Genomic DNA, 26,203 nt, shown 5'->3' with positions numbered 1-26,203 from the left:
ACCATGCCACCTTAATATGTCCTGTCAAATACTGTAAATAGAAAAGAATATTATATAATACAACAATATTAATGATCTTTATATGTGCCTCAGGAGAGGAGGACAAGTATATGTTTTCAGTATCGAAATCACAGTTTATTTTCATAAAGTCAATACCTGAAGCATAAGGTAAATCTCAGCATTTGTTGTGTACCCTGATAAACGTCTTATATTAGGATTAAAGTTATTCAGTCATATTCAGTTACACGAAACAGCACATTACAGATCCCCTGTAAAAAGTATGCAGTAAGGGCATGAGAACAGCAGGGGGCGACAATATCAAAGAAAATAAATCATGTAACAGGAGAGAGGTCTTAAAACATAAGCCAGTACAGAGTGTGACATGACTAACGTACATTCTGCACTGTTTTACACTAAAAGGTCTCACGTTAGTGAACCCCTCCCCATACGACACAGCTTCTGAAATTATATTTAAAAGCTATTAACAAATAGCTTGCCCCCATTTTTTTGCTGCAGTAAAAGCTTCCCCTTTCTAGGAATGTTGTTTACATGAAATTGAGCGTGGGATGCATACACACACCCTTGGACAGTGTATCTCAAGTGTGAAGATGATGTTATTCCCGGAGATTTGAATCTAAGATAACTCTTCAGCCAAACTCTGTGCCATTATAATAATTTGAACTTGATGACTGGTTTAAACTCATAGGTCAAACAGGCACAGAGTCTAACACATTCTCCATAGCAATTTACAGCTATAAAAATAGTCTATATCCATGTTATTAACTACATATTACCAACTAATTACCATTATCTAATTTGATCTAGTCCTTACAAACTGGCCTGCCAGTTGCAGCATTTGGCACTAAGGCCTGGTTAGTGGTTCTGTTGCCTGTTCAGTGTTTCCCCCAGTCTCCTGATGAGCTCTGAAAATTCTTCTGTCTCATGAGACTTCTCCTCCAACAGTTCATAGCGTAAACTGGAGATGTCCTGCTTTATCTCCTTCAGCTCCCCTGTGGAGAAAGTGAGAGTGTCAAGGCTTCGTTTCTTTATCAATATGAATGTACATCTGTCAGCTGTAGTCTTGTTTTACAGTGCAGCTGAAGAATCAAGCAGAGCTACATTTTGTGTGTGTGTGTATGTACCTTCATTGACTTCATCACTCTCTTTGTCCATCTGTGCTTTTATGACATACCGCTTAATGAGTCGTTTCATGATCCTCTGTTTGAGGGGAAACATCCAGAGATGAGTAAAGGAAGACAATAATAATGTTACATTTTAAAAGAAAGAAGTAAGCACTCACAAAGGCATGGATTATTTAGTGATATTTTTATCATGAAGATTTACCCGATAGCGACTCGATCGTGGTGATCCTCTGTAGTTTGGACCCTTTTGTTTGCTCAGCTGAAAATGAAAAAACATATGATTCTTGGATTACCAACACCACTCTGTTCACTTTTGCTATTACAACTGAGAGACAAAAGAGGGCGCCAAAGACTGATTATCAATGGCCAGGAGCGATTTTAGATAAAGGTTTATTGTGGAAGCAGAAAAATGACGACAGTGATTTGTTTAGCTGCTAAAAACCTCTAAAGCCAAAACCAGACACTCAACAGCTGTTAATATAATAACTCAGCAGCTGTTAAAATAATATTTGTGCTTCTTTCCAGAATAGTATGAATTTTGTATGTAAGGTTTGCTTTATTGCAAGTCTGGCATGGGCAAAGTAACTTCCCGTTCCAGCTAACTGCTGGCCACTTGGACAGCTTTTGTCTAGAGTGACCAGACGTCCTCTTTTACCCGGACGTGTCCTCTTACTTAGACTTAAAAAAAAAGGCGGAATTTCATAAACGTCCGGCATTTTGTTTTTCTAGAGCGTACATAGAACTTCGACAAGCGTTTCGTTCACAAACTAGTCCCGCCCCCCCTACTCCGATTGGTTCGCTTGAGTGAGAAGGGGGCGTGGTGAAGTAGCCTAAAATCCTCTGATTGGACGGTCTGACTGTAGAGCTACCGTTATTGGTCATAACCTTCTCTGTAAACATTTAATTGGTCAGTCTGCACGTCAGTAGTCCTTGTTTACGTCAGGCAAAGCTCACGTACCCTCATCTCGAGCAGCTATGCCGAAACGTAAACGTAAGTTCTCGGATTAATTAAAAAAGAAATTTCCATGTTTTGTGTAGTAAATAAAGGTGTAAAGGACCTAAAAGCACACGTAGGTTCAGCTAAGAATACAAAGGCAGCGAGGGGCGAGAGCTCATCACTCCCCCCCACCCACCGAGACCTCTTTTTCTGCATCTCAGATCTGGTCACCCAACTTTTGTCTTAAACTTAAAGGAACACTACATAATATTTTTACCTTAAAATTACAGCTTCATTACAGCTGACCTGTAATAGGGATAATAGAGCCTCTGTCGTTTCTACTCCAAGCTCAGAACTGCAGAAACTGCACTTTGTCTCTTTTTTTTTTTAAATTAAAGATACTCCCCAGGAAACCAAAATAGCATTTAAAGAACCTTTTATGGCAACATCATGTTTAGATGCACCCTGGTTCATATACATGTTTCCCCAGTTTTCAGGTGCAGGATTAAATACAGAAAACCAGATAATGAAAGCTGCAAAACGGTGATATGGCTTTTTCTTGGTTTATCTTTTGCAAGATAAGAAATGGAAAACCAAATATTGAAAGATACACAGACCGGAGTGCTATTGTGCTTAGCTTCACTGACACTTCTGCTTATGCTATACAATGAGTCAGTGCCTCAGAAGACAGCGTCTTGAAAAGAAGGGACCTGTGAACAAATCATATTTGAGACCCATTTCAAAGGCCATGGTATGTTACCATGTTGCCAGAATAATTGCAGCTTAGGTGATATCGAGACACAAGCAGGCAGCCATTTTATAAAAACATTCAGACAAGACTGAGATCCTCCCAATAAATTCAGCCTCAATGTAGAGAATTTAGGATGTTTCAGACACAGCCACTGTTTTCTTTTTGAGAGCATGTACACTATATAGACAAAAGTATTCCCTCACACATCCAAATCACTGAATTTCCAATCGTTTCCATGGCCACATGGTCACAGGTATATAAATCCAAGCACCTAGGCATGCAGACCGCTTTTAAAAACATTTTTGAAAGAATGGGTGGCTCTCTGGGTCTCAGTGAATTCCAGCGTGGTACAGTGATAGGATGCAATCTATGCAACAATTCCAGTTCCAAATTTCCTTGCTACTAAATATTCCACAGTCAACTATCTGTGGTATTATAACAAAATGAAAATGATTGGGAACAACAGCAACTCGTAAGGTCACGTAAAATGGAGTTGGCGGATGCTGAGGTGCATAGTGCGCATAGTGCTGCACCTACTTACTACAGTGGCTTTCAGATTAGTGCAGAGAGAGCTTCATTGAATGAGTTTCCATGGCCAAGCGGCTGTATCCAAGCCTTACATCAACAAGCGCAATGCAAAGCATCGGATGCAGTGGTGTAAAGCATGCCACCACTGGACCATAGAGCAACGGAGACGTGTTCTTTGGAGTTAAGAATCACGCTTCTCCATCTGGTAATCCGATGGACGAGTCTGGGTTTGGCGGTTGCCAGGAGAATGGTTTGGTGGATGTGGTATTATGGTGTGTTTTTATTTTAAGGAGTTGTGCTCAGCCCCTTAGTTCCAACGGAAGGAACTCTTAATGCTTCAGCATACCAAGAGATTTTGGACAATTTAATTCTCCCAACATTGTGAGAACAGTTTGGGGATGACCCCTAGCTGTTCCAACATGACTGCACTCATGTGCACAAAGCAAGGTCTGTGAAGACATGGATGAGCGAGTCTGATATGGAAGAACTTGACTGGCCTTCATTAGAGCAGTGACTGTAAGTTAGGCCTTCTCGTCCAAAATCGGTGTCTGAACTTGCAAATGCAGTTCTGGAAGAATGGTCAAAATTCCCATAAACATGCTCCTAAACCTTGTGGAAAGCCTTATACCTGCAAAGGGTGGGCCAAAATCATACTAAACCCTATGGATTAATGGGATGTCACTCAAGTTCATATGTGTGCAAAGACTGAAAAGAAAATGCTTTTCGCAATATAGTGTAATTACCATGATTACCAATGTCTCCTAGGATCTATTTTATACACATCATGGGCTTTAAAAACCAAAGCACTCTCTGGAGGGTCTGTATCTCACTTCGTTGAGTTCTGTGTCTTCCTTCCCTCCATCCTTGTGTCTGCGTAGAGGCAGGAGCTGCCTGATCTTCATGGCCAGTTTAGCCACAGACTTAGGGCTGGGAACGAGGTTAAAAGGCACTGGCAATGTCCCTCCTTCCTCGAAGTAGGAGAACCAGAGCTTAGCTCTGGCAAACTTCCACTCCACATCTGCATCGTCCTGTCACCCGAAACAGAACACTGGGTTAAACAACACGGCCCACACAGTGTAGTTTCAGTAAGTGTAATCGAAATCTGTTATTTTTACACCCCCTCCCACACACTGGCAGTTTTGGAGCTAAATTAAATGTTTTTTTAAATGAAATGTTTTGGGTTTTTTTCCAGCTGATAAGCCAAGCAAACTGGGGCACAGCTGGTCCCTGGGAGATGCTCTCAAGAGTGCACTCATCAGTCCATTTAGTAACAAAACAGAGTGAATGGCATTCTTACTGTTTAGAAATATGCTGACAATTTATATTAGAGAAAATTGCCTAAAGAAACTCAAAGGTATTCCAAAAATAATTTACTATGGGCCTCTTAGTGGCACAATGCTTCAAGTGAGCATAGACTTGGATACACTACACGACTGGGGATAATAAGGCTGCACAACCCCAAACCAAATATTCAACATACATTCCCAGTGGCTATACTGCTATTTTTGTAGGTCCAAAAGGAAAAAATATAAAATTCTAATGTTTTTTTTTGTGTGTCTTTGATGTGTCGCTGATGGGGGGACGTGGTCAGCACTGTACACACTGCAGAGGGAGTTAGAGATTAATAGAACAGGACAGACCTTAAGCTACGTTCCATTGCAAATGATTCTGAATTATCAGACATGCAGCAGTGGACACAATAATGTAGTTTCTGTATCATTTGGCGGAGTGGAAAATTAAAATAAGGTTAAATGCCGTATCAGCTTGTTCTGTAACCCACTGTATTATTTCTATTGCAGCTAATACTGGTTATTATGCACACTGAGCACTATGTAATGTCTTTGACCATTTAATCCATCCTTCACTGTAGAGTGTCACTGCAGGTGTGGGCACATTGCTGCATCTCTATATCTACAACCTAACTTTACTTTCTGTTTGCAGTGGCTGTTGACAGGACTAGGTCAGGCTTGAGTTGGTGATGAGTTTCTACTAATACAATCAAGACATTTGATGTGCTGTGACTGGTCTGAAACCAGTCTGAAACCCCCCACACCTTGTGCCCCTCACACAAGACCTGACTTTCCCTCCAACTGACAACTGCACCAGAATCTGCAGACTAGAGCCAACAAGCACACACTCTGCCCGCCTGGGGGCTAAAAGTCATGTAGTGTAACCCCGGTGTCCTGACATGTTGTGCTACTTATCAATATGTCCTACGTAGGGGCTCTGCACATACTCAGACCCACAGTTTTCATGTAATTTTTCATGTTGTTTTCCTCAGGGGCACTGCACAATCCTAGCTTATCGTTATTATTTGCTTGGGCGTTGCGAAACTGTACATGGTGAATTAAATTAAAAAAACTTATCATCAGAATTACATTATATTTGCCCTCATACTGGGATTTAGATTGGGCTTATCTCCTGCTTATATTCTCCTGACAGCATTTTCTGATAAACTACTTTTAGCCTGTCATAATATCCTACCTCTTTTATTTAGATGGCTGTATTTACAAAAGTACACAAAGTGTTACAAGTTGGCATTTTTTCTAATGTTGCTGGGAGCTTGTTCCTCTCTTGTTTTTTGAGCACTGTATATATCTGGTGTGCGATTGTGCTTTCATCACGTTTTTTCTCAGTGTTTACATTTGACTACTTTTTGTTCACTGTCGTCTATATATATATGTGTGTGTGTGTGTGTGTGTGTGTGTGTGTGTTTGTGTGCATCCAAATTACCTCGATTTCCTGAAAGGAGCTGTTGATCATAGCAATGAGCATGTTGAGCAGGACGATGACCATGGTAACATTGTACACCCCGTAAAGGACGTATCCAATATTTTCGATGAACTTGTGTCCATTGTTAATGACCACTGACTTTACCTCAGAAAGTCCAAAAATAGCCCAGAACAGTGTTTTAAAGCTCTCTTCAACACTAAAAAGAAGGAAAGAACAGTTACATAATGACATAAAGTTACATAACATACAGATGAGGAAATTATAGTAAACCAAACATTAATATCAGACACAGGACACCTAAACAAGACACTGATGTTTATTTCTCTCGAGGAAGGAGGCTTAAACTATTTGGAAAGACCAGTCACTGTGGAATTGCTGACCTTTATTCAGCAGTAAAGCACAGTACTGTGTAAGAGTCAGAGATCACCCTTGATTTAATTTAGTATTCAAACCAAATGGCCTGTAAACACATGTTAAATCTATTTACTTTTAAGTAGACATTTCTGAAGAGATGAGTTCAGGAAAGAAAAATCAATGGTGCCTCCACAATTAACCCATCTGTATTAGTGAAAACACAAAGCTCTAGGTACAGTGAACACACACACACACACACACACACACACACAGAGGGGTGGGCAGACATCCCAGTCCCTGGAGAGAAATTGGGCCCTGTGGGAGGGGAAAGGAGAAACCTCTGTTTCCTGCCTGTCAAGGACAGTGAACCAGAAGCCTTTCAGTCTCAAGGCCTCTTCTGTAACCTTCAGGCCAAGTCTGTCCCCTGTGATATGTGTGGAAAATTACAAAAAACTGGAAGTTAATCTCCTGAAAGAGGGCAAAGGGCAGACACCAAACACTGAAAATATGTATTTAGCTTCACTCTGAGTCACGTTTGTTAAACAGGTTCTTAAGATTACTTTCCTGATTCTGAAGGTTAAATAAATGAAGTGGTCTCTGACCTTTGCTCAGTACTGCATATGTTTACACATGTTTAGATCACAATCAGTGCAAAAGATGAGAGTTTTTTAGAAGTGGTTAAAATCTCAAAATGTATTTAGAAATCTTTGGTAAACTTCTGTCTACTGTGTTATTACACATCCACCCTCCAGTCTCCAGTCCACTCATTGTGAGTCATTCAATTGCCAGACGCCCACTGGCAATATGGCTTTAAGTGTTTCCGCCAAAGGCTTTCTGGTTTTTGCAAATATGTGACAAATTATGGCATGACCAAGCTAGGAAATCATCTGGGAGATATCTGAAAACTGTCATCAAAGTCATGTTGTTTGAAAATACCAGCTAATTCAACTAATTACAACAAGTCCAGCACTTGTTAAAACGTTTGAATGATAGAGGGAAGTAGTTTGCAAAAAGCTACACTCAAAGGCTGATGTTCGGCCATATTCAGGGTTCAGGGTTTTCTTCAACTTTGAATTATGTGAAATCTGTTTAGTTGCTCTTTGTGTTGGGTTATGACTTCATGTGGAAGGGTACAATAAAAATGATACATTTTCAGGTATTTCAGGGAGACCCCCCCCCCCCAAAAAAAAAGTCACATTTTTGCACTGATATATGTTTACAAAACTCTCAAATTAGTAAAAAAATACATGTAGCGTTACTAAAAATAAAAAAGAAATACAGTGGTAACAGTAATAAAAAAGAAATAATAAAGTTGTAAGTGGTTACACATCGCTACTTTGAAGACGTGACGACTGGCTGGAGGAGTAACACAGGCACTGGCTGTATGAGGTGGGGGTGGATGGAATAACGGAGAGTAGGCGGGTGAATGTGGGGAGACGAAGCGTAGACACGGCTTAACTTAGCACGAATTTCAATGTCTGCTATTTACACTAATGCTAAATTGCTAAAGCTACAACTTGCTAATCTTAAAAGCTCACTCAAGTCTGGGCGCTGGGAGACTCGCCTATTGGGGTCAGTGGCCATTTCCAGCCGCCGGCTCGGAGGAGGCTCGGGTTCGTTTCTAGTGTCATGGTTCGTTGGTGGAGGCAAAAAATATTCAAATGCCCGGTTCATATCTTGGAAAGTTTGTTAGTATAGGCATTCGTAAGTAGAGGTTCCACTGTACTTTGAATATGTACTTTAAATAACTGGTTAGGAAACTACTAATTCACTGTTCTTTAACTACTAACTCATTTCTCATATAAAAAATAACATCTTTAAATGAATATGACACTGACGTGATGGTGCTGTGTTAGTGTGTGTGCTGGTATGACTGGATCAGACACAGCAGTGCTCCTGGAGTTTTTAAACCCCTCAGCTGAGAATAGTCCACAAACCAAAAACACCCAGCCGGCAGCATCCTGTGTCCACTGATGAAGGACTAGAGGACGACCGACACACACTGTGCAGCAACAGAGGAGCTACTGTCTCTGTCTTTACATCTACAAGGTGGACCAATGGGTTAGGAGTGTCTCACAGAGTGGACAGTGAGTGGACACAGGGTTTAAAATCTCCAGCAGCACTGCTGTGTCTGATCCACTCGCACCAGCACAACACAACACATCACATCACCACCATGTCAGTGTCACTGCAGCGTTGAGAATGATCCACCACCCAGATCATACAAATGTAAGCTGCTGATTGGCTGTATTAACAACATTCTGCATGCATGTTATTTGATTGGTCTAAAACTAAAAGCACATGCAAAAGCAAGATACCTTGGAAAAGGTTCAAGTTGTATTGTTACTGAATATAAAGTATTCAAATTTAAAATAAAGTAACAAAGTAATAAATTGTTATTGTAAGTACCTGAATAACACATTTTACATTGTGTCAGAAAACGAAAATACAAACACTGTCCCAATAGACACTCCACAGACCTCGTAGACCTTGATCTACTCACGTTGTGAAGGCATTGTTCTGCTTTGCTCCGAGATAGTAGGAGTAGAGGTTGAACATGCCGATCATAAAGGCCACAAACACCATGATGAAGATCACCATGAATTTGAATATATCTTTAACAGTCCTGCCCAGAGAAATCTGCAGCGGGCCAAAGCTCTCGTTGGCTGGCAGGATGTATGCAATCCGGGAGAAGCTCAGGACCACAGCGATGGCATAGAGACCCTCCGAAATCAGCTGGGGATCCGAGGGAACCCAATAGACACGAGCTAAAAACAAAAGTCTGGTAAGTCAGTTGCAAATGGTAGCATTCATTATTACAAAAACACTTTCATTTATTTATGGAAAAAGTAACCAAATTATTATTTTTTGTATTTAATGTTGAAACAGAGTCATTATCATAATTTGGCCATAAATTTATGACCACCTCCTTCTTTCTGCATTCAATGTCCATTCTCTCAGCTCCACTGACCACACAGGAGCACTCTGTAGTCCTAAAATTACAGACTGTAGTCCATATGTTGCTCTGCATACTAAGGTATGCTCTTTTCACCCTGCTCTTCAACTGTCAGGACACCGAGAGGTATGGTTTGTGTGGTGGATCGTTCTCAATGCTGCAGTGACACTGACGTGGTGGCAGTGTGTTGCGCTGATAAGAGTCGATCGGATAGAGAAGTGCCACAAGATCAACACGAACTGTGCAGCAACAGAGGAGCTTTGACTTTACATCGACAAGATGGATCAACAAGGTAGGAATGTCTAACAGAGTGGACAGTGAGAGGATACAGGGTTTAAAAACTCCAGCAGCACTGCTGTGTCTGATCCACTCGTATCACTGAGCAAGGCACCTAAACCACAACTATGTCTTACCACTATGTGTGTGTGTATGTGTGCTCACTGCCCTTAATGCATTAGTGTGATTGTGTGTGTGTTTTTCACAGCCTCAGATTATTTAAATGCAAAGGCACAATATCATTTCAGTTCAGATCAGTTCATTCATGCCCTTCATTTTTAGTGAGAATAATGTTAGTGAGAATTTTCTGGGTCCAGTGTGTGATCAGACTTACCCAGTCGGTAGTACTCGATCTCAAAGGGCAGCGTTATGTTGGAGAGGTCTGTGTAGCGCTCGTCCACATAGCTCTGAGCCATGTATGCGTGCCAAAAAGCCATGAACCGAGCTATGAATGAGGTCACGAATATGGCCAGCATACCGAAATCCAGCAGATTCCAAGGTTCCTGCAGGTATTCCCGAGGACCTTGAGACCAGATTTCTTTGCATTCAGCCCAGATCATTCCTTAAAGGAGGGGAAACAGGGCACGTAAGCGCAATGATAACAGTTATTACATAATTGCACTATTAAGTGCTTTTCAAAGTACACAAGGCTATTGGGAAGAGATTTAGAAAAAAACAAAAACATCACTTAAATACATCTCAAAAAGGGAGGAGATTTAATAAATAGACTTGTCCTTTAAACATGTTTGTCTCGTACCATTTCAGTGAAAGGTAAATCAGTATTTTACTGCACTTTACAAACCACACAAAGCACAGCTTTATAAGGAAAAGAAATATTACATAGTAGATTCCTGACCTTCTCCCATCTTTACCAATTTGTGTAGCATTAGGGGGATTGAATGCTTTATGTTGTTGGTGAAGGCTGAAGATCCAAGAGCCTCTGTCCTCCTCAATAAACAGCACATATTTCATTCAACTATATATCTTTATTCTATTAAAAAAAGACATTCTTCTTTCCTCCTGGTTAAGAAAAAAGAACCTTTAGGGTACATACTGGACATTAAGACCACTGTTGTACTTTAGAGGCAACATTTAAACTGTCTGCACTGTTGGAAAATAAATGTACAAGTATATCAGTGTTTTAAAAAAGTGTTTGTGAGTGTAGGCTGCTTGCATGACAGATGTTAAAGAGCTTGAACAGTTAATGCTCCTCTATGATCTGCACTGTCCTTGACCCTGAGTGAACAGTTATTTAAGTCAAACAGTGTGGGAACTGTCCTTTAGTAAACCGTCTATGGTGGTGAACAGAAAGGTTATAAATGAACGAGTGTCAGATGTCTTCTGCGAATATTACAAAAATTTTTATAACATCTATCCTAAATGTATCTTAACAAAATAATCTATGTAAATTTCTATATGAAATACGTTCTCTTCTTGTAAACCCTTTTCTGGTGAATCTGTTTCAGGGTGGCAGTGTCAAAAGTGTGAGGAAAGAATTCCACACATCTCTGTCCCCCAAACCTCTGCCAGCTCTTCCAGAGGGAAGCCCAGGTGAGAGACATAACCCCTGCAGCCTGTCCTTGGTCCACACTAGGGGTGGGCGATATTGCCATAAAATAATATCACAATAGGGCGGCACGGTGGCGCAGCAGGTAGTGTCTCAGTCACACAGCTCCAGGTGTGTTCTCCCTGTGTCTGCGTGGGTTTCCTCCAGGTGACTGTCTGTGAGGAGTGTGGTGTGTTCTCCCTGTGTCTGCGTGGGTTTCCTCCGGGTGACTGTCTGTGAGGAGTGTGGTGTGTTCTCCCTGTGTCTGCATGGGTTTCCTCCGGGTGACTGTCTGTGAGGAGTGTGGTGTGTTCTCCCTGTGTCTGTGTGGGTTTCCTCCGGGTGACTGTCTGTGAGGAGTGTGGTGTGTTCTCCCTGGGTCTGCGTGGGTTTCCTCCAGGTGACTGTCTGTGAGGAGTGTGGTGTGTTCTCCCTGTGTCTGCGTGGGTTTCCTCCGGGTGACTGTCTGTGAGGAGTGTGGTGTGTTCTCCCTGTGTCTGCGTGGGTTTCCTCCGGGTGACTGTCTGTGAGGAGTGTGGTGTGTTCTCCCTGTGTCTGCGTGGGTTTCCTCCGGGTGACTGTCTGTGAGGAGTGTGGTGTGTTCTCCCTGTGTCTGTGTGGGTTTCCTCCGGGTGACTGTCTGTGAGGAGTGTGGTGTGTTCTCCCTGGGTCTGCGTGGGTTTCCTCCAGGTGACTGTCTGTGAGGAGTGTGGTGTGTTCTCCCTGTGTCTGCGTGGGTTTCCTCCGGGTGACTGTCTGTGAGGAGTGTGGTGTGTTCTCCCTGTGTCTGCGTGGGTTTCCTCCGGGTGACTGTCTGTGAGGAGTGTGGTGTGTTCTCCCTGTGTCTGCGTGGGTTTCCTCCGGGTGACTGTCTGTGAGGAGTGTGGTGTGTTCTCCCTGTGTCTGCATGGGTTTCCTCCGGGTGCTCTAGTTTCCTCCCACAGTACAAAAACACACGTTGGTAGGTGAGGTGTCCGTAGGAGTGTGTGTGTGTGTGTGTGTGTTGCCCTGTGAAGGACTGGCGTCCCTGTCCACAGTGTATTCCCGCCTTGAGCCCAATGATTCCAGATAGGCTCTGGACCCCCCGCGACCCTGAACTGGATAAGCGGTTACAGATAATGAATGAATGAATATCACGATATTTCAGGGTATTTTGGTGAAAACTATATTCCGATAGGAACAAAACACTGAAAAATACTTTATTAATTTCTAAAACACGCTATTGCAACAAAATAAATGTTATATTACTATTAATTATATTAAATACAAATATATTTTACACAATACCATGGTGTATTATATATCGGTTATTTGGTAACCAAACCACCTCCATATGACTGAAGTCACTCCCCCTTTTTTTGGAGCAAATTCCTCCACCTCAGAGCCACTTTCCACCTTATTTCACAGTGTCTAAATCACTAATGTAAAGAATGTAGGCCGTATTATGGGTAACATCATAATGTCTTCACGTAAACAAGTCAGAATGTCACTATTTTCGCAATACAGATTTTTAATATCATTTTAAAAATTATGACAATATTATTGCGAACGATACAATATGGCACCGCCCTAGTCCACACTATCAGTCGTGCCCAGGGGGCATGCATATCGATGTCCCGATATTTCAAGCTCCTCCCAGATTTTGAAAACTCATTTCGGCTGCAAGCTTTCCTCCCTACAGATTCTCAAATAATATAGTGTGACAGATTTAGAAATGATATCTGACCTATGACCCATGAAATGATCAGCATCTCCATCCAGGTGAAAGGAGTGGTCTTCATCCGGAACAGCTGGGCGGGGTGGTCGTGGACAGTCATGTTCGGAAGGAGAGTGGTCCCTTCAAAGCGGTCGGCTGCGTTCATGACCAGGAGACACAGGAAGATGGTGAAGGATGCTGCGTGGGCCACAAATTTTAGGAAAGGGCCACGAATGATTTTCCCCAACTGTAAAACATTCACACAAATATCCAGTAACACTATTTATATTTACATGGCCTGAAAGGCAGTGTAAGAGACCTACAGTTTCCCTAAGCTAGGCCTGAACTTGCCTAAAGCATGAAGAGTGAGTGATTAACTGCTCTTTTAGAGAACCAATAACAATTTAAACCACTGTATCCATAGTCTCAACCCAATGTGGCCAATCAGTACCATACATTAATTCAAAATACACTAAAATTACATGCTTTGCACTGGCTTTTCATCTCATAGGTCAAAGTTAATCAAATTCTCCTCCTAGATGTTAAGTGTGCTCACAGAAACTCACTGGATTAGCTCATAGATCTTACTGTTCTCTGTATTTCTAGCTGTAATCCCAGGTCTGACATGCATCGTCATATATTTGGAATGCCCCTGCCTACGGCCTGAGCGTCCCACAGACATTGATGTCTTTATAACAGGCTTAAAGGAACACTATGTAATGTTTATATCTTGCAATAATAGCTTCCAAATCTTTTTGATGCTTCACTGATCTGTAATAGGGAGAATAGAGCCTGTGTTGGTGCTGCTTTTTGTTCGGCACTGCAGAAACTGAATTATGTATCTTTTGGAGGAGGGTAGGAAACCACCCCCATTCCCTCCCTGACTTTTTATTTCAGAACATTGCTCTAAAAATGAATTACACAAGGGGGAGCTGGAGGAGCAAAAACGCAAATCTTACCTAGTGTTCCTTTAAAGACATTTTTATATAGAAAGGCCTGGTCAGTTTTCCGTGGGCTGCCTCTGATGTTAAGTGGGGAGACTAGTCCCACCCACTCTTTTGATTATCTCCAATCACTGCCCTGTTTAGGTCAGGGGGAGAGGAAGAGCTTAAATCATGTGACAAAAATATTACAAATATGAGAACAGAGAATGAAGACAAATGAGCTAAAGCAGCAAAAATAAAAAGATCGCTTCTGTGCCTCCCTTCTCATGGCTGCATGCATGAGGGTGGGGTGATCAGTGACTCATTATCATTTAAAGGAACAGGCACTGAAACGGGCCATTCTGAACAGAGCTGCATAGACGGGGGGGACAACGCTGCTGTGGTGTTTGATCTTTGTGGGATTTTGAGTAAAGCAGGTAACAGATGTTTCATTAAGACCCCAGAATTGTTTTAACTAATTATACTACCATTAATACAGTCACTTTTATGTGGAAAAAAAAAAACTTTCCGTACGTTTCTACCATGTAAAATTTTAGCAATTAATGCAGACAGGTCCTTGTCAATACAAAATGACTTTGGTTTCATAACCAGATATTCGATTTTCTAATTGAATGTGGACATATTCTTAAAATCTGAGTGCTAAAACATCTTGGCACTTCATTTTTTGAGAGACTGGTATGAATAGATCTGAACGAGATCCTGCCAGAAAAGATAAAGCAGTACACCACTTGAACAAGGTCCATACTGACCTTGCTTGAGGGTGCTATCCAGTACAGCAGAGCCAGAATGGGCAGTCCCACGGCCACCCCTAATACCACTAACAGCTTCACGGCTGTGGTCTGCTGCCGGAGCCCTGACAGATTTTCATACCAAATGGAGAGGAGTTGTTGCTGACAGTTTGGATGAGCTACAAACTGTGTGGGAAGCATTGGAACAGACGGAGATGCGTCAGAGAAAGAGTTTATTCAGTGAAGTCCATGTAAAATATCAACACTTGTAGTTGTTATCCATTAATCTAATCAAATCAAATGAATGCATACATAAAATACACTTTCAGTCCAGAGGCACCCAAGCGCCACATCCATTAGCAAACTCACATCACGCTAACCTTTTTAAGCTCGTATTTGATGGCCAGTTTTAAGCGAATAAGGCTGGGTCGGCCTGTGGAGTCAGAGTTGTCGTTTGACTCCGTGTCTCCGTTCAGAATGGCCTCCACCTCTTCTGTGTTTCGGCACAAGTCCAGAAGACCCACCACAAAGTCCTTGCATTGCATAGACAGCTTTTTATAATCATTCTGAGAAATGAAGAAGAGAAGCTTTAATGTAACAGTATGACATTACAATGAATAAAGGCGTTCCACTTGGCGTCCACTTTGTTCTCTCAGGTGATCTATTGGTTTAAGGTGTGCACTCATAGTGTGAAGCATGATCCGGGTATATCCTTATTAAATAATAATAATAATAATAATAAAAATACATTTTTTTTAAATAAATCACAAAATAAGTTACAAATATATAATATGCTTCACACAGCAATAGAATTAAAATATGCAAATATTATGTTAAATGAAACTGAGCCAGAGTTATCCTTAACGTTTTCATTCTGAATTTAAAAACACATACAATTTGCTCTCCATTGCAGAGTTTAGGAGCTATTTAAGCCAGGGTCCGTTTTTTAATTACATGCAAACTCTAAATTTAGTTAATTGAGCCTTGAAGAGGAGCTGAATGAGAGGAGAATGGGAATATGATTAAAACTGCAATAAAACTGTGCAGCAGAATCAGCAGAAGGAAAACAAATAAAGAATCTGTTAGGTGTTCGATGCAGCTGCAGATACTTAATCAAAGTCCTTTGTTAGTCTTAATAACACTGGGAAAAGCTCAGGGCCTTCTCGACCTTCAAAGAAAGTCTAATGAATTCTGGGAACAAATACAAAAAAATATATGTTGGAATTTAATTTATTTAATTATTCTTTATAAAATCACAATTGATCTATTCAAATTTATGTCATTAAGTAATATCATTTCTAAAACTGAAAATGAATGAGGCAGCAGATAGTGTGGCAGTCACACAGCTCCAGGGACCTGGAGGTTGTGGGTTCGATTCCGGCTCCAGGTGACTGTCTGTGAGGAGTGTGGTGTGTTCTCCCTGTGTCCGCGTGGGTTTCCTCCGGGTGACTGTCTTTGAGGAGCGTGGTGTGTTCTCCCTGTGTCTGCGTGGGTTTCCTCCAGGTAGCTGTCTGTGAGGAGTGTGGTGTGTTCTCCCTGTGTCTGCGTGGGTTTCCTCCGGGTGACTGTTTGTGAGGAGTGTGGTGTGTTCTCCCTGTGTCTGCGTGGGTTTCCTCCAGGTAGCTGTCTGTGAGGAGTGTGGTGTGTTCTCCCTGTGTCTGCGTGGGTTTCCTCCAGGTGACTGTCTGTGAGATAAATGGTTACAGATAATGGACGGATGGATGGAAAATGAATGGGGTTATTATTGTACATATGGTTTTGTACATAGAGACACTTAGGCCTTGAGGAGCTGGACAGAACACCTTACATATTAGATTAATGCCACTTTCAAACTGTTTTGGTTTTATCAGAAAAGACAACAGCACCCAAATCAACAGATGAATAATTAAGTTGAGGAGATTGGAATTTCTGAAGATACACCAATGGTGTGGCATTCACCACAGAAAAGAAGCACTCAGTCTCACTAAGAGAACACTGAAATAACTCCTTATAAAACTCATTCATTCATTCATTCGTTCATTCATTCATTCATTTTCTGTAACCAGTTTATCCTGTTCAGGGTCATGGTGTGTCCAGAACCTACCTGAAGTCACAGGACGCAAGGCAGTAACACCCTGGACTGGGCACCAGTCTCTCACAGGGCATCACACACTCACAAACAACTATTCACCCTTTAAAACAGCAAATACACCCACCAGCATGTGTCTTTGGACTGTTGCCCTGCTGTGCCACCCTGTAAAAATGGCACTGAGAATTCTATACAATAAATCCATGTTTTCACCTACATCTGAATTCAACAACCCGTGTAAGAAACACAGAAACTGGGGGATGCAATGTAGTAAATCTAATTAAAAAAATAAACAATTTCATGTTTTGTTTTCCACAAAACATTGTACATTATAAATGCCTTTAACATTTTATTCAGATCACTAATTGCACCTAAACAAATGGTTTTAGCAAAAAATAATAATTATAAGTTGGATGCAGAGCTGTGCTAACAACAAACGTTTATCTCTCAATCACAGCATGGGATGTGAACACACTGCAATTTCATGTGATTATAATCAGGGCACCACAGATTAATAACCTTTAGACAATTCAGCATGGCAAAAAGCCTCTTACCATCTGTTTATGAAAGAAAGTGCACTGAAATTACAATTTAGCTATGCAAATATATGCATTTTTAGTTAAAAGCTATACCACCCACATTTGGTCAAAGGCTGCAGACTAGCAAAATACAGGGTGAGGCTGTAGACACCCACACTCCTCCGCACTCAGCAACAACTCCCAAAGTTACCTGCACAAATTTTAACTTGTTTGAGTGCGTCAGTTTTACTGTTACTGTGCAAGTCAGACCATTCTTTACAGCCATTAAGTCATTAACAGTGCTGTCCTCATCCTTCAACATCGAGTTTTTTTCCTGTTTACATCAGTGACATTATGTTCAACTTCAAAGAGATGTTAACATTTCCACAAGCAACAACCTGACCACACGTATGTGCTGCCTTGCACATTTCTTTCTCGTGTGTTTAAACGGCTAAAAGAAATATCTTTAAGAAGAAATGACGATACACTTTTAAAATAAAATTAATCTGTAAATAAAACTACATGAAAAAGGAGGTTCCAAGTGAAAACATATAAATATATATAGATGTGAACACACCCTGGAGCACTCGGAGGAGACCCATGCGGACACAGGGAGAACACTAAGTAACTGTCTAAGAAGACAACTCAAGGCAATGGGTCTGAAAGAATGTAGAAATGTCAGGAAGCCCTGTTGGAGAAGGGCTTAATGCACTGAGGAGGAATCTGGATTACAAGGCTCATTAATAGCAGTAAATGCAACCAACTTCTAGGACTTAACTTTAAAAATGCGGGGGGAAAAGCCCCAAAAATGTCCTTGAAAATTTACCTCTGAAATAAAAACAAAGTGTGGGTAAATTATAACATTTGTTTGCCTCTAAATATGGTAAACATGTGTACTATGCTTTTCCCCCAAAGCTAAACAGAGAATAAATTGTATTCAAAGGCCCTTTTGACTGGCAATTAAAAAAAAAATGACAGTGTAGACATCTGCCCTCCTTACCACACATTCTCAGCACAGTGATGCCACTGACAATGGTTGCATTATTTATGTGGGTTAGGTTGGCATGAGTGTTTCAGTGTTAGAGGAATTTCATTTTAACTGATGGGGAGCACGCAACAGCACTAAGTAAAATCAACTCAGACAGCACTCCATTTACCTGTTCTTACCTTAAACTCTTTCTCTATGTTGGCCAGCACAGCCAGTTCATTGCTTAGTTCCAGAGCAGTCAATACAGGATCTTCACTGGACAGGGATAAGTATGCGGGGCTAGCCAGCCCTTTGTAGGCATTGATGCGGGAGCGAGAGTGGCTGAAGGAGTCATGCCTCTGATGATACACACAAGTGTTACATTTACAGAAGTAGTCGTGGGGTCTCTCAATGCGAGCGCCCTTCCGTAACAGGATGTGTACAATCTCATACTCGTGGCAGTGAGAGGCCAGGATAATGGGCGTTATGTCATGGGAAAAGCGTGTGCCGTCCTCATCGTAGGCAAAGAAGTCATCGCTTGTTTCACTTTGGAGGGGGCTGTTGGTCAGCTTGGATGCATCGGCAAAAGCCTGGTGCGCCAATATGGCTTCGACTATGCGGAGGTAGCCTTTGCTGATGGCTAAAAGTAGGGCATCCCCTATCCTGGCCAGATTCTCCTTCATCAGTAAAAGCTCTGTAACCTCCAAGTGCTCATTGGCGACCGCCAGCTGCAAGGCATTCTGGCCCATGTAGTCCACACAGTTGACATTAAGTTCAGGCAGCTCCTCCAGCATCCTCCGGATGACAGGGATGTTCCCATACTCAGCAGCCTCAAGAAAGCGCTCTTCTGTCAGGGAAAGGCTGTTGCAACGAGCACTGAACATGTAGGCCGGACCCCGCAAGGCCAGCCGGCGGCTCTTAGCCAACGCCTGCCTCTGGACGTCCCTTCTGTCTGCATTGCTCCTCCTATCAGGACACAGAAAAAGAAAATATCAATTGGTTAATGACAGCACACGTCACAGTCCAGGGCAGTCACATTTCTTTAGTCTAGGACAGCTGTCACTGGGACAGAAAATTAACGACTGCAATAATCTGCCAGGCTCCTAAAGTTCAATTGCCTCAATTTAATTCAAATAGTATTGACTTAAAGCAATGTCCAAAAATCAAATTAACACAATTAGCCGAGATATATTTGGTGTCTGAAGTTAAAGGTAGTTTTGCTTCCACACTTCAAGCATCATTAAAACGGCCATTAGGTTCATATTATTAAATGGAAAGATAATATTCCCCAGCTAATTTGTATAATGTATAATGTATAATGTATCAGCAAATACATACAAATATGAATTTAAATACATACAGTCACGCATGGTTTAATGTCTGTTAAATGAATGTCCACACACATAAAGCCAAGGTTCTATAAATTATAACAGAAAACAAAATCTATATTTTCACTATTTCACTCCTGCGCTGTACTACATTTTTTATAAGTTTTTAAATTCATAATATGTTTTGTCCATATAATAATTTCAAATAAAGCACTATATGCAAATAGTAAGCCACTGAAGATGCCTTACCCTGTTTTATGACTATGTCATTATGGTAATATCCAGTCAACCTCCATTTCAATGTCCTGTTTCACAGAATGTAATGCAGACATTAAATGGCACAACTCTATAACAACATTTTTAACAGTATTTACTGTGTCCACCCTTCACCTTCATCACAGCTTCCATTTTCAGGAGACTAGCATCCATTTTAATTATATGAATCTGTAAAGGATAATTCATTATCTGTAAGTGCTTATCCAGTTCAGGGTCGCGGTGGGTCCAGAGCCTACCTGGAATCATTGGGCGCAAGGCGGGAATACACCCTGGAGGGGGCGCCAGTCCCAGACACACACACACATACGGACAATTTTTTTGAGTCGCCAATCCACCTATTAACATGTGTTTTTGGACTGTGGGAGGAAACCGGAGCACCCAGAAGAAACCCACGCAGACACGGGGACAACACACCAACTCCTCACAGACAGTCACCCAGAGCGGGAATCGAACCCACAACCTCCAGGCCCCTGGAGCTGTGTGACTGCGACACTACCTGCTGCGCCACCGTGCCGCCCTGTAAAGGATAATTATTTACTATTTATTTATTTACATAGTTCCAAAGGTCACTGTTCTGAGAAAATCTGAATCTTTTCAAACACCTGTGAAATTATGCAAAATTAAGCAGAATTAGAGCTGGACTTCTATCACTATTTTGTGATTTACCAGGTCTTACACCGCTATCAGAATTCAGTACACGTGTTTGTGTATGTTTATGGTATTTACAGCCAAGTAGTCATTACATTTTGACAGGAAAACAATAAATTTTGTCTTTCAAATGTGATTAATCATGCTTAACATGACCTGGAATCTGGGCATCGAAGCGGTAAAAAGGTCACATTTATTTTGAGGTTGGCTTTCATTTGATCAGGAGGCCATGACGCTCTTATGGCAACAGTACAAACAGATAATAATTTGTGTTTTTACTGAAGCCAGAGCATCTGCACTAGTTTGTTAAAACACACCGTCCTTGTGTAAAACACATGCTGCTGAGAGGTGCGGGTTCTTTTTCTCAGAACTCTTTCTATCTTGGTTGACAGCATGTGCACAGTAGAGAGAGAGGATGGTTAAAGGACAGTGATTCAGAGTCCACAGATTTCACAGGCTATCCACACAGAAACTAAATGCTCGTTCGGCTTGAGTCACTGCTAATAACCTGCCCTGCGTCCAATTACCCATGAGCATTTTGGGTCCAAATCATGCCATTAAAGCTTTGCTGTCCATCTCTGTGGCACAAGTGTTGTAAGTCTTTATATGTTGTGTTCTAAGTGGGTGTTTCTTTCCATAAAACATAAATATGCAGTGTACACAGGAGAAGGTACAAATGGTTCCTTGGGTGACGCAATCTTCTACGTGAGATAAGAGATTGTGAGCATCCTAAAAAATGTCCACATAGCGTAAATGGAGATTTTATACACACACACACACACACACATTATACATCCAATAGGATTTAACAATGTGATCAAAGAGAACACCTGGAAACAATCTTTGTCCTTCACACTCGCTCCTAACACAGCTACTCCTTTTGTAGAAAGATAAATCATTTCACTGTATATGTTCATTCATTCATTCATTATCTGTAACCGCTTATCCAGTTCAGGGTTGTGGTGGGTCCAGAGCCTACCTGGAATTGGCGGGAATACATCCTGGAGGGGGCGCATTCCTTCACAGGGCAACACAGAGACACACACATTCACTCACAACTACGGACACTTTTGAGTCGCCAATTCACCTACCAACGTGTGTTTTTGGACTGTGGGAGGAAACCAGAGCACCCGGAGGAAACCCACGCAGACACAGGGAGAACACACCACATTCCTCACAGACAGTCACCCGGAGCGGGAATCAAACCCACAACCTCCAGGTCCCTGGAGCAGTGTGACTGTGACACTACCTGCTGCACCACCGTGCCGCCCTCTGTATTTGTTGTAATAATTATATTAATTTATAAATGCACCACTCTTAATCAGGTGATAATGTTTTTAAATAATAATAATCATCTATGCCATATATTAAGTACTATATATTCTGAACAGCCGATGCAGAATTAAAACTCCTGTGGGAATAAGTCTGAATTGTTTATGAGTAAGAAGGATAATAGACACCACATCTGAAGGATATGTTTAAATAATAACATTTGAATGACCTTAATTGGTCAGACAATGAGGTGGTACTATCGCATCCATTAGGACAGAAGTGGTGAAGCTGTGATTGACAGGTCCTCCTACGCAAACGCTGTCCTTGTTTGAAATAAAAAACACTCCTGACAACAGGCTCCAAACACTAAGCGCAGTTAAAGGACACCATTATCAAAGGAACCCTGAGATGTTCTCAGTAGCAGAATACAGCTCAACCTTTCCTGGCTAGAAAAAAAAAACAGATACAGCTCATGTACTTTTTAGTTTGTGCAGTAAGAATGCGAATAACTCTAGAATAAAAAGTCCTGTTTTTCCTCATATCCCAAATGTGACATTCTAATACAGGTTAAGGATAACAATTACATGTTTGTAACTACCACTGCATATTGGCCAAATGATCAAACAAACACCACAAACCACACAGAGGTGTGTATCCTAAATAATCCTAAACAGGCTTCAAAATGATTTGTTTTTTAACAATGTGTGAAATACTGTTATCTATAAAACATCCCCTTGTGGTTCAGTTCCTAAACGTGAGTGAGTGAGTATGTGAGTGAGTGAGTGAGTGAGTGAGTGAGTGAGTTACAAGCCAGTTCCATAAGAGGCTTCACATCCAATGAAAAAAAAATACACAAAGGTAAGACATCAAGCCCAACACCAATGGTTTTCAAAGGATATTAGTTTATAATCGGGTTGTTTGTGATGAAAATGTTTACACAGCTCCACAGTGAAAAACATTTTGCTTCAGGACTACATTAAAATTACTACAGGATGAGCTAGTTTTCTGTTAAAATTTACAGTTGAAGATACCGTATAAATAGTATATGAGAGAATGTGCTCAAACATGTTTTATCACATAAAATATCCATGCGACACTTCACCCAGTGTTAGTCTGTGCCCCGCTCTCCCGACAACTGACTGAGACTTGAGAGACAAGTGTGTGGAAATTTTTAAGGGTGCTGAAAGTTAGAGCATTTCACTGTGAGAGTATGAAGTGGATAAGTGAGCTAAGCCATAGCAAGAGGAGTGCAGAAAGATCACACCAGCCTTGGCTGTGTAATGACAGCTGGCACATACTGGAGAGGCCTGGCTGCAGTGGGTACCTAATTGGGGGAAACGTTTTCAAAGACAGAACAACTTGGGCAGCCTCCCTCAGCTCCAAGACGAAAAAAGAAAAAAATGTTTTGGCTTGTATTGAGGGTGCCTACACACTACACACTGACAGACTACAAACCTGCCTGAATGCAGTTAATGGCGCTCCGTCAAAAAAGTTTTCCAAAACCATTTCAGCTTTTGCGGGAAGTGACTCTGACCTGGAGGCACGTCAACCACAACTTGCTCTAAGACTGCAAGGGAAGCTCAGCTTCCCCTAAAATGTTGTCAAATATATACTGTTGTGTGTACATGTCATTGAATAAAAATGCACTACAACGCACTCAACTTTTGTTCAGAATCAGCTTCTTCTTTAAGCACTGGTAAAGACTCAGCTTTCCTCTCAATCATTCCTGCAGCTTCACAGTGTTTTAAACAGTGTGGAGGCTCCACAGAGTTTAATAGCGAAGCAGCGAAACGAGACATTCTGTTCTGAGTTGAACCGGAGACTTTCTTAATCTTCTCAGTGGCATTTTCTTTGTTAAAAACGACTAGCGACAAATCGAGCTTCTATTTCTGGTGGGGTTTTTTGTAGCTGCTTGTGTTTGGAGACTGACTTCTATCACTCTTTCTGACTTCTATCCAGTGGGTGCTGCTGAGCCCCTCCACCGTCACAAATCACTCACAGGCGGACACACTTCACATGGGCCAAGGCCGTTTAAGCAGCCTAGCTCTGCTGGCCATTGAGAGGACACCAGTCAAGTCCCTGGAAAAGACGCCTTGTTGGTACGACAGGGTCACAGATCATTTTCTTGGAAAGGAACGGAGGGTAGAATTTATGTATAAATAAACCAAAACATTTTATGATGTAGGCTGAAATTGAGCTTCCCCTCCTCGAAAGAGCAGCATCCGCCACTGACGTCAACATTATCCAACGTGGAGGAAAAGCTAATCAGGGCAGCGTAATCTTTCCAAGTTCTGTATGATGCCAGTGGCAGAATATAAAGATTCACTTTGATATGCAGCAGCCTGGCACACTGTATCTGTGTATTCTGGTTTGTCAGGTATTCAACGGTCCACATTTCCTTCCAGTTGCAAAATGTCTCTTTTCCTGTTGGATTTTGAGCTAACTGCTCTTGGAATAAAAGCATTTGTCCTTATAAATAATCTAGACAGAAGATAGAAACATCATAAACATCTTGTGGGGGATAAGAACTGTCTTTGACAGGAGAGGAATACAGAACGGGAATCTGGTCACAGGTGGACTATTCACACACACATGCACACTCCCACTTTACTGCTAAAGATGCTACATTTCAAGCTATCGATTCCCTCGAGGGCCGCTAACAAAGCAATAAGGTTTAGGTTCATGCCTACAAATTGGTTTTCATTTCTGTGGCAATAAATGTCAGCACTACGCCTTGTGTAATGCTGTAATTGAGATGTGCCACTTTCCAAACTCTAAAATTGGACGTTTAAAGTTATTAAAAGTCATCCAAAATAATAAGATCTGCCAAGATATTACCATTTTAGGTTCCTGACATTTGTTCACTCTTGCGTTCTTGGCACATTTATTATTTTTAGTGGCTTTGATATACGTTATTGAATCAAATCATTTTAAGGAGAACTGAGGGAGTCCAATTCAGTTACGCTATGAACTGCATTTCTAACTGAACAAAGAGAAGTAATTCAAGAAGGTAATTTACACCAGACTGCCTTGTTAATAAACAGCAATTTCTCCACTGGCCCTGGCACTAATGACCAGCATTCTGCAGCAATAAAAATCACTATCATGAGCACGGAAAATGCCCCCGAAAGCAAATTTGTTTACAAGGGTTCTTTAATAAGTCATTATTTCTGTATCACATCACAACTGTTGTATTGGTGTCTTTAAGGAACCTTCAGATAAAGGTTAAAGCTATAGTTACAAGCTTTGCTGGTACCATAGGGCACATAAATTCAATTTACTTAATAGGGGTTAATTTATTGTAGAAAAGTGAGGACTCGTGTTGAAAAAATGTGGCACAGGGATTGAACCACTCTGTAAATTCCATCAGCCAATACTGCAACTGCGATTTATACTGGGATTATTTTCCAGCTTTTGCTTTTTGAAGGGAGTGGGTGTTGTGGATGTGATTTCACAGCCCATGTATGGATGTCTGGTTGCACTGACTAGTCAAACTCATCAGCCCTTTCACTCGCCATTTATAGCTGGGTTCCATTTCCCAGCATAATCTTGGATAAGCAACTCATGAAATTTGCAACTGCAATGCAAAAACAATTTATCTTTCAGTCCAAGTGTGGGGGGCTTTGATACATGGAGGACTGGTGTATTAGTCAGTACACCATACCAACTGCAATTCTATGGAGCACTCCTTCAAAACCAGTCACTTCAAATTAAGACTCAAATCTGAGTCACACTACACCTTCACATTAAGAAAAATAAATATGCAAGTAGTCTCCGCCTCTATCCCCACACACCCCTCCCCATCTCAGTTGCAACTAAAAAACCCAGCCCCAAGAGTTCATGAGATAGGTTCCTTAGGTTTGTGACATCACAAACCCTGGCTGTCGGAATCTGCTCGTTTGAGACAAATGAAGTGTCAAAGTCCAAATGTTCGGCCATGGCACAAACTTCTTATTTTGCACAGGATACATCTAGGATGTAAACGACGCCACAGACGTGTTAGCAATTTCAAACTCTTGGTTTTCACTGCAGGGGGAGTTTAAAATAACTAGATTTATTTTTAAATGTGCCCCACTATGTATTGAATCTTTTACTAAATTATTTTGGGGGTTATATTCTGGCTTTGAGAAGGCATTTTTTTTTTTACTAAAATGTAGTTTACACTTACTAAAATATTATCTTGAATATTAATATTAGGGAACAAGATTTCCACCAAATATGTGTGAAAAATTGTGTGATACGTAGTGTAATGTATGTTATTGGTGGTAAATAAAGTATACTCTGGTAAACTAGTCCGTTCTGTGATTTTAACCCGTCAATAATAATCCCTCTCCTGTCAAACTAGGATAACCTTACCGTGACTGAGGACTAAATTACTCCCTGAGGGAAAGGTGAACTCACCTGAGGTAATAGCCCTGATAAACGGAGTTCCCCTCCTCACAGCCGGTGTTCATTCGGTGACAGTCCTCACTCCCCCCGCCGGTGTGGACAGAAGTTTCCGAGGGAAAGTGGTCAGTGAAGACCGGTCTCCTCAT

At 41.4% G+C, this 26,203-nt stretch overlaps 1 protein-coding gene across 1 annotated transcript; it reads right to left on the bottom strand.

Annotated features, from left to right (window-relative positions):
• Positions 1–166: 166 nt before the first annotated feature.
• trpc6b (transient receptor potential cation channel, subfamily C, member 6b) lies at positions 167–26,203 on the bottom strand. The gene is made up of 12 exons (XM_066684816.1): positions 26,070–26,203; positions 18,345–19,110; positions 14,972–15,157; positions 14,613–14,777; positions 12,950–13,166; positions 10,012–10,239; positions 8,949–9,213; positions 6,092–6,287; positions 4,189–4,386; positions 1,345–1,401; positions 1,143–1,218; positions 167–1,010 (listed from the first exon to the last, which is right to left on the bottom strand). The coding sequence occupies exons 1-12, from the start codon at positions 26,201–26,203 to the stop codon at positions 874–876; spliced, it is 2,625 nt and encodes an 874-aa protein (XP_066540913.1). The 3' UTR covers positions 167–873.

The sequence above is a fragment of the Hoplias malabaricus genome, chromosome 11 (genome assembly GCF_029633855.1).
Source record: "Hoplias malabaricus isolate fHopMal1 chromosome 11, fHopMal1.hap1, whole genome shotgun sequence".
Classification (NCBI taxonomy): Eukaryota; Metazoa; Chordata; class Actinopteri; order Characiformes; family Erythrinidae; genus Hoplias; species Hoplias malabaricus.
The sequence above is the reverse complement of the archived record's forward strand: the minus strand, read 5'-3'. Positions and strand labels throughout refer to the sequence as shown.

Coding starts and splice junctions, on each gene's coding strand:
- trpc6b (XM_066684816.1), bottom strand. CDS start 26,203: ATGAGGAGACCGGTCTTCACTGACCACTTTCCCTCGGAAACTTCTGTC. Junction 9,214..10,011: donor GATCGAGTACTACCGACTGG/GTAAGTCTGATC, acceptor TTTTGTTTTTAG/CTCGTGTCTATTGGGTTCCC. Junction 1,011..1,142: donor GAGTGATGAAGTCAATGAAG/GTACATACACAC, acceptor CTTTCTCCACAG/GGGAGCTGAAGGAGATAAAG.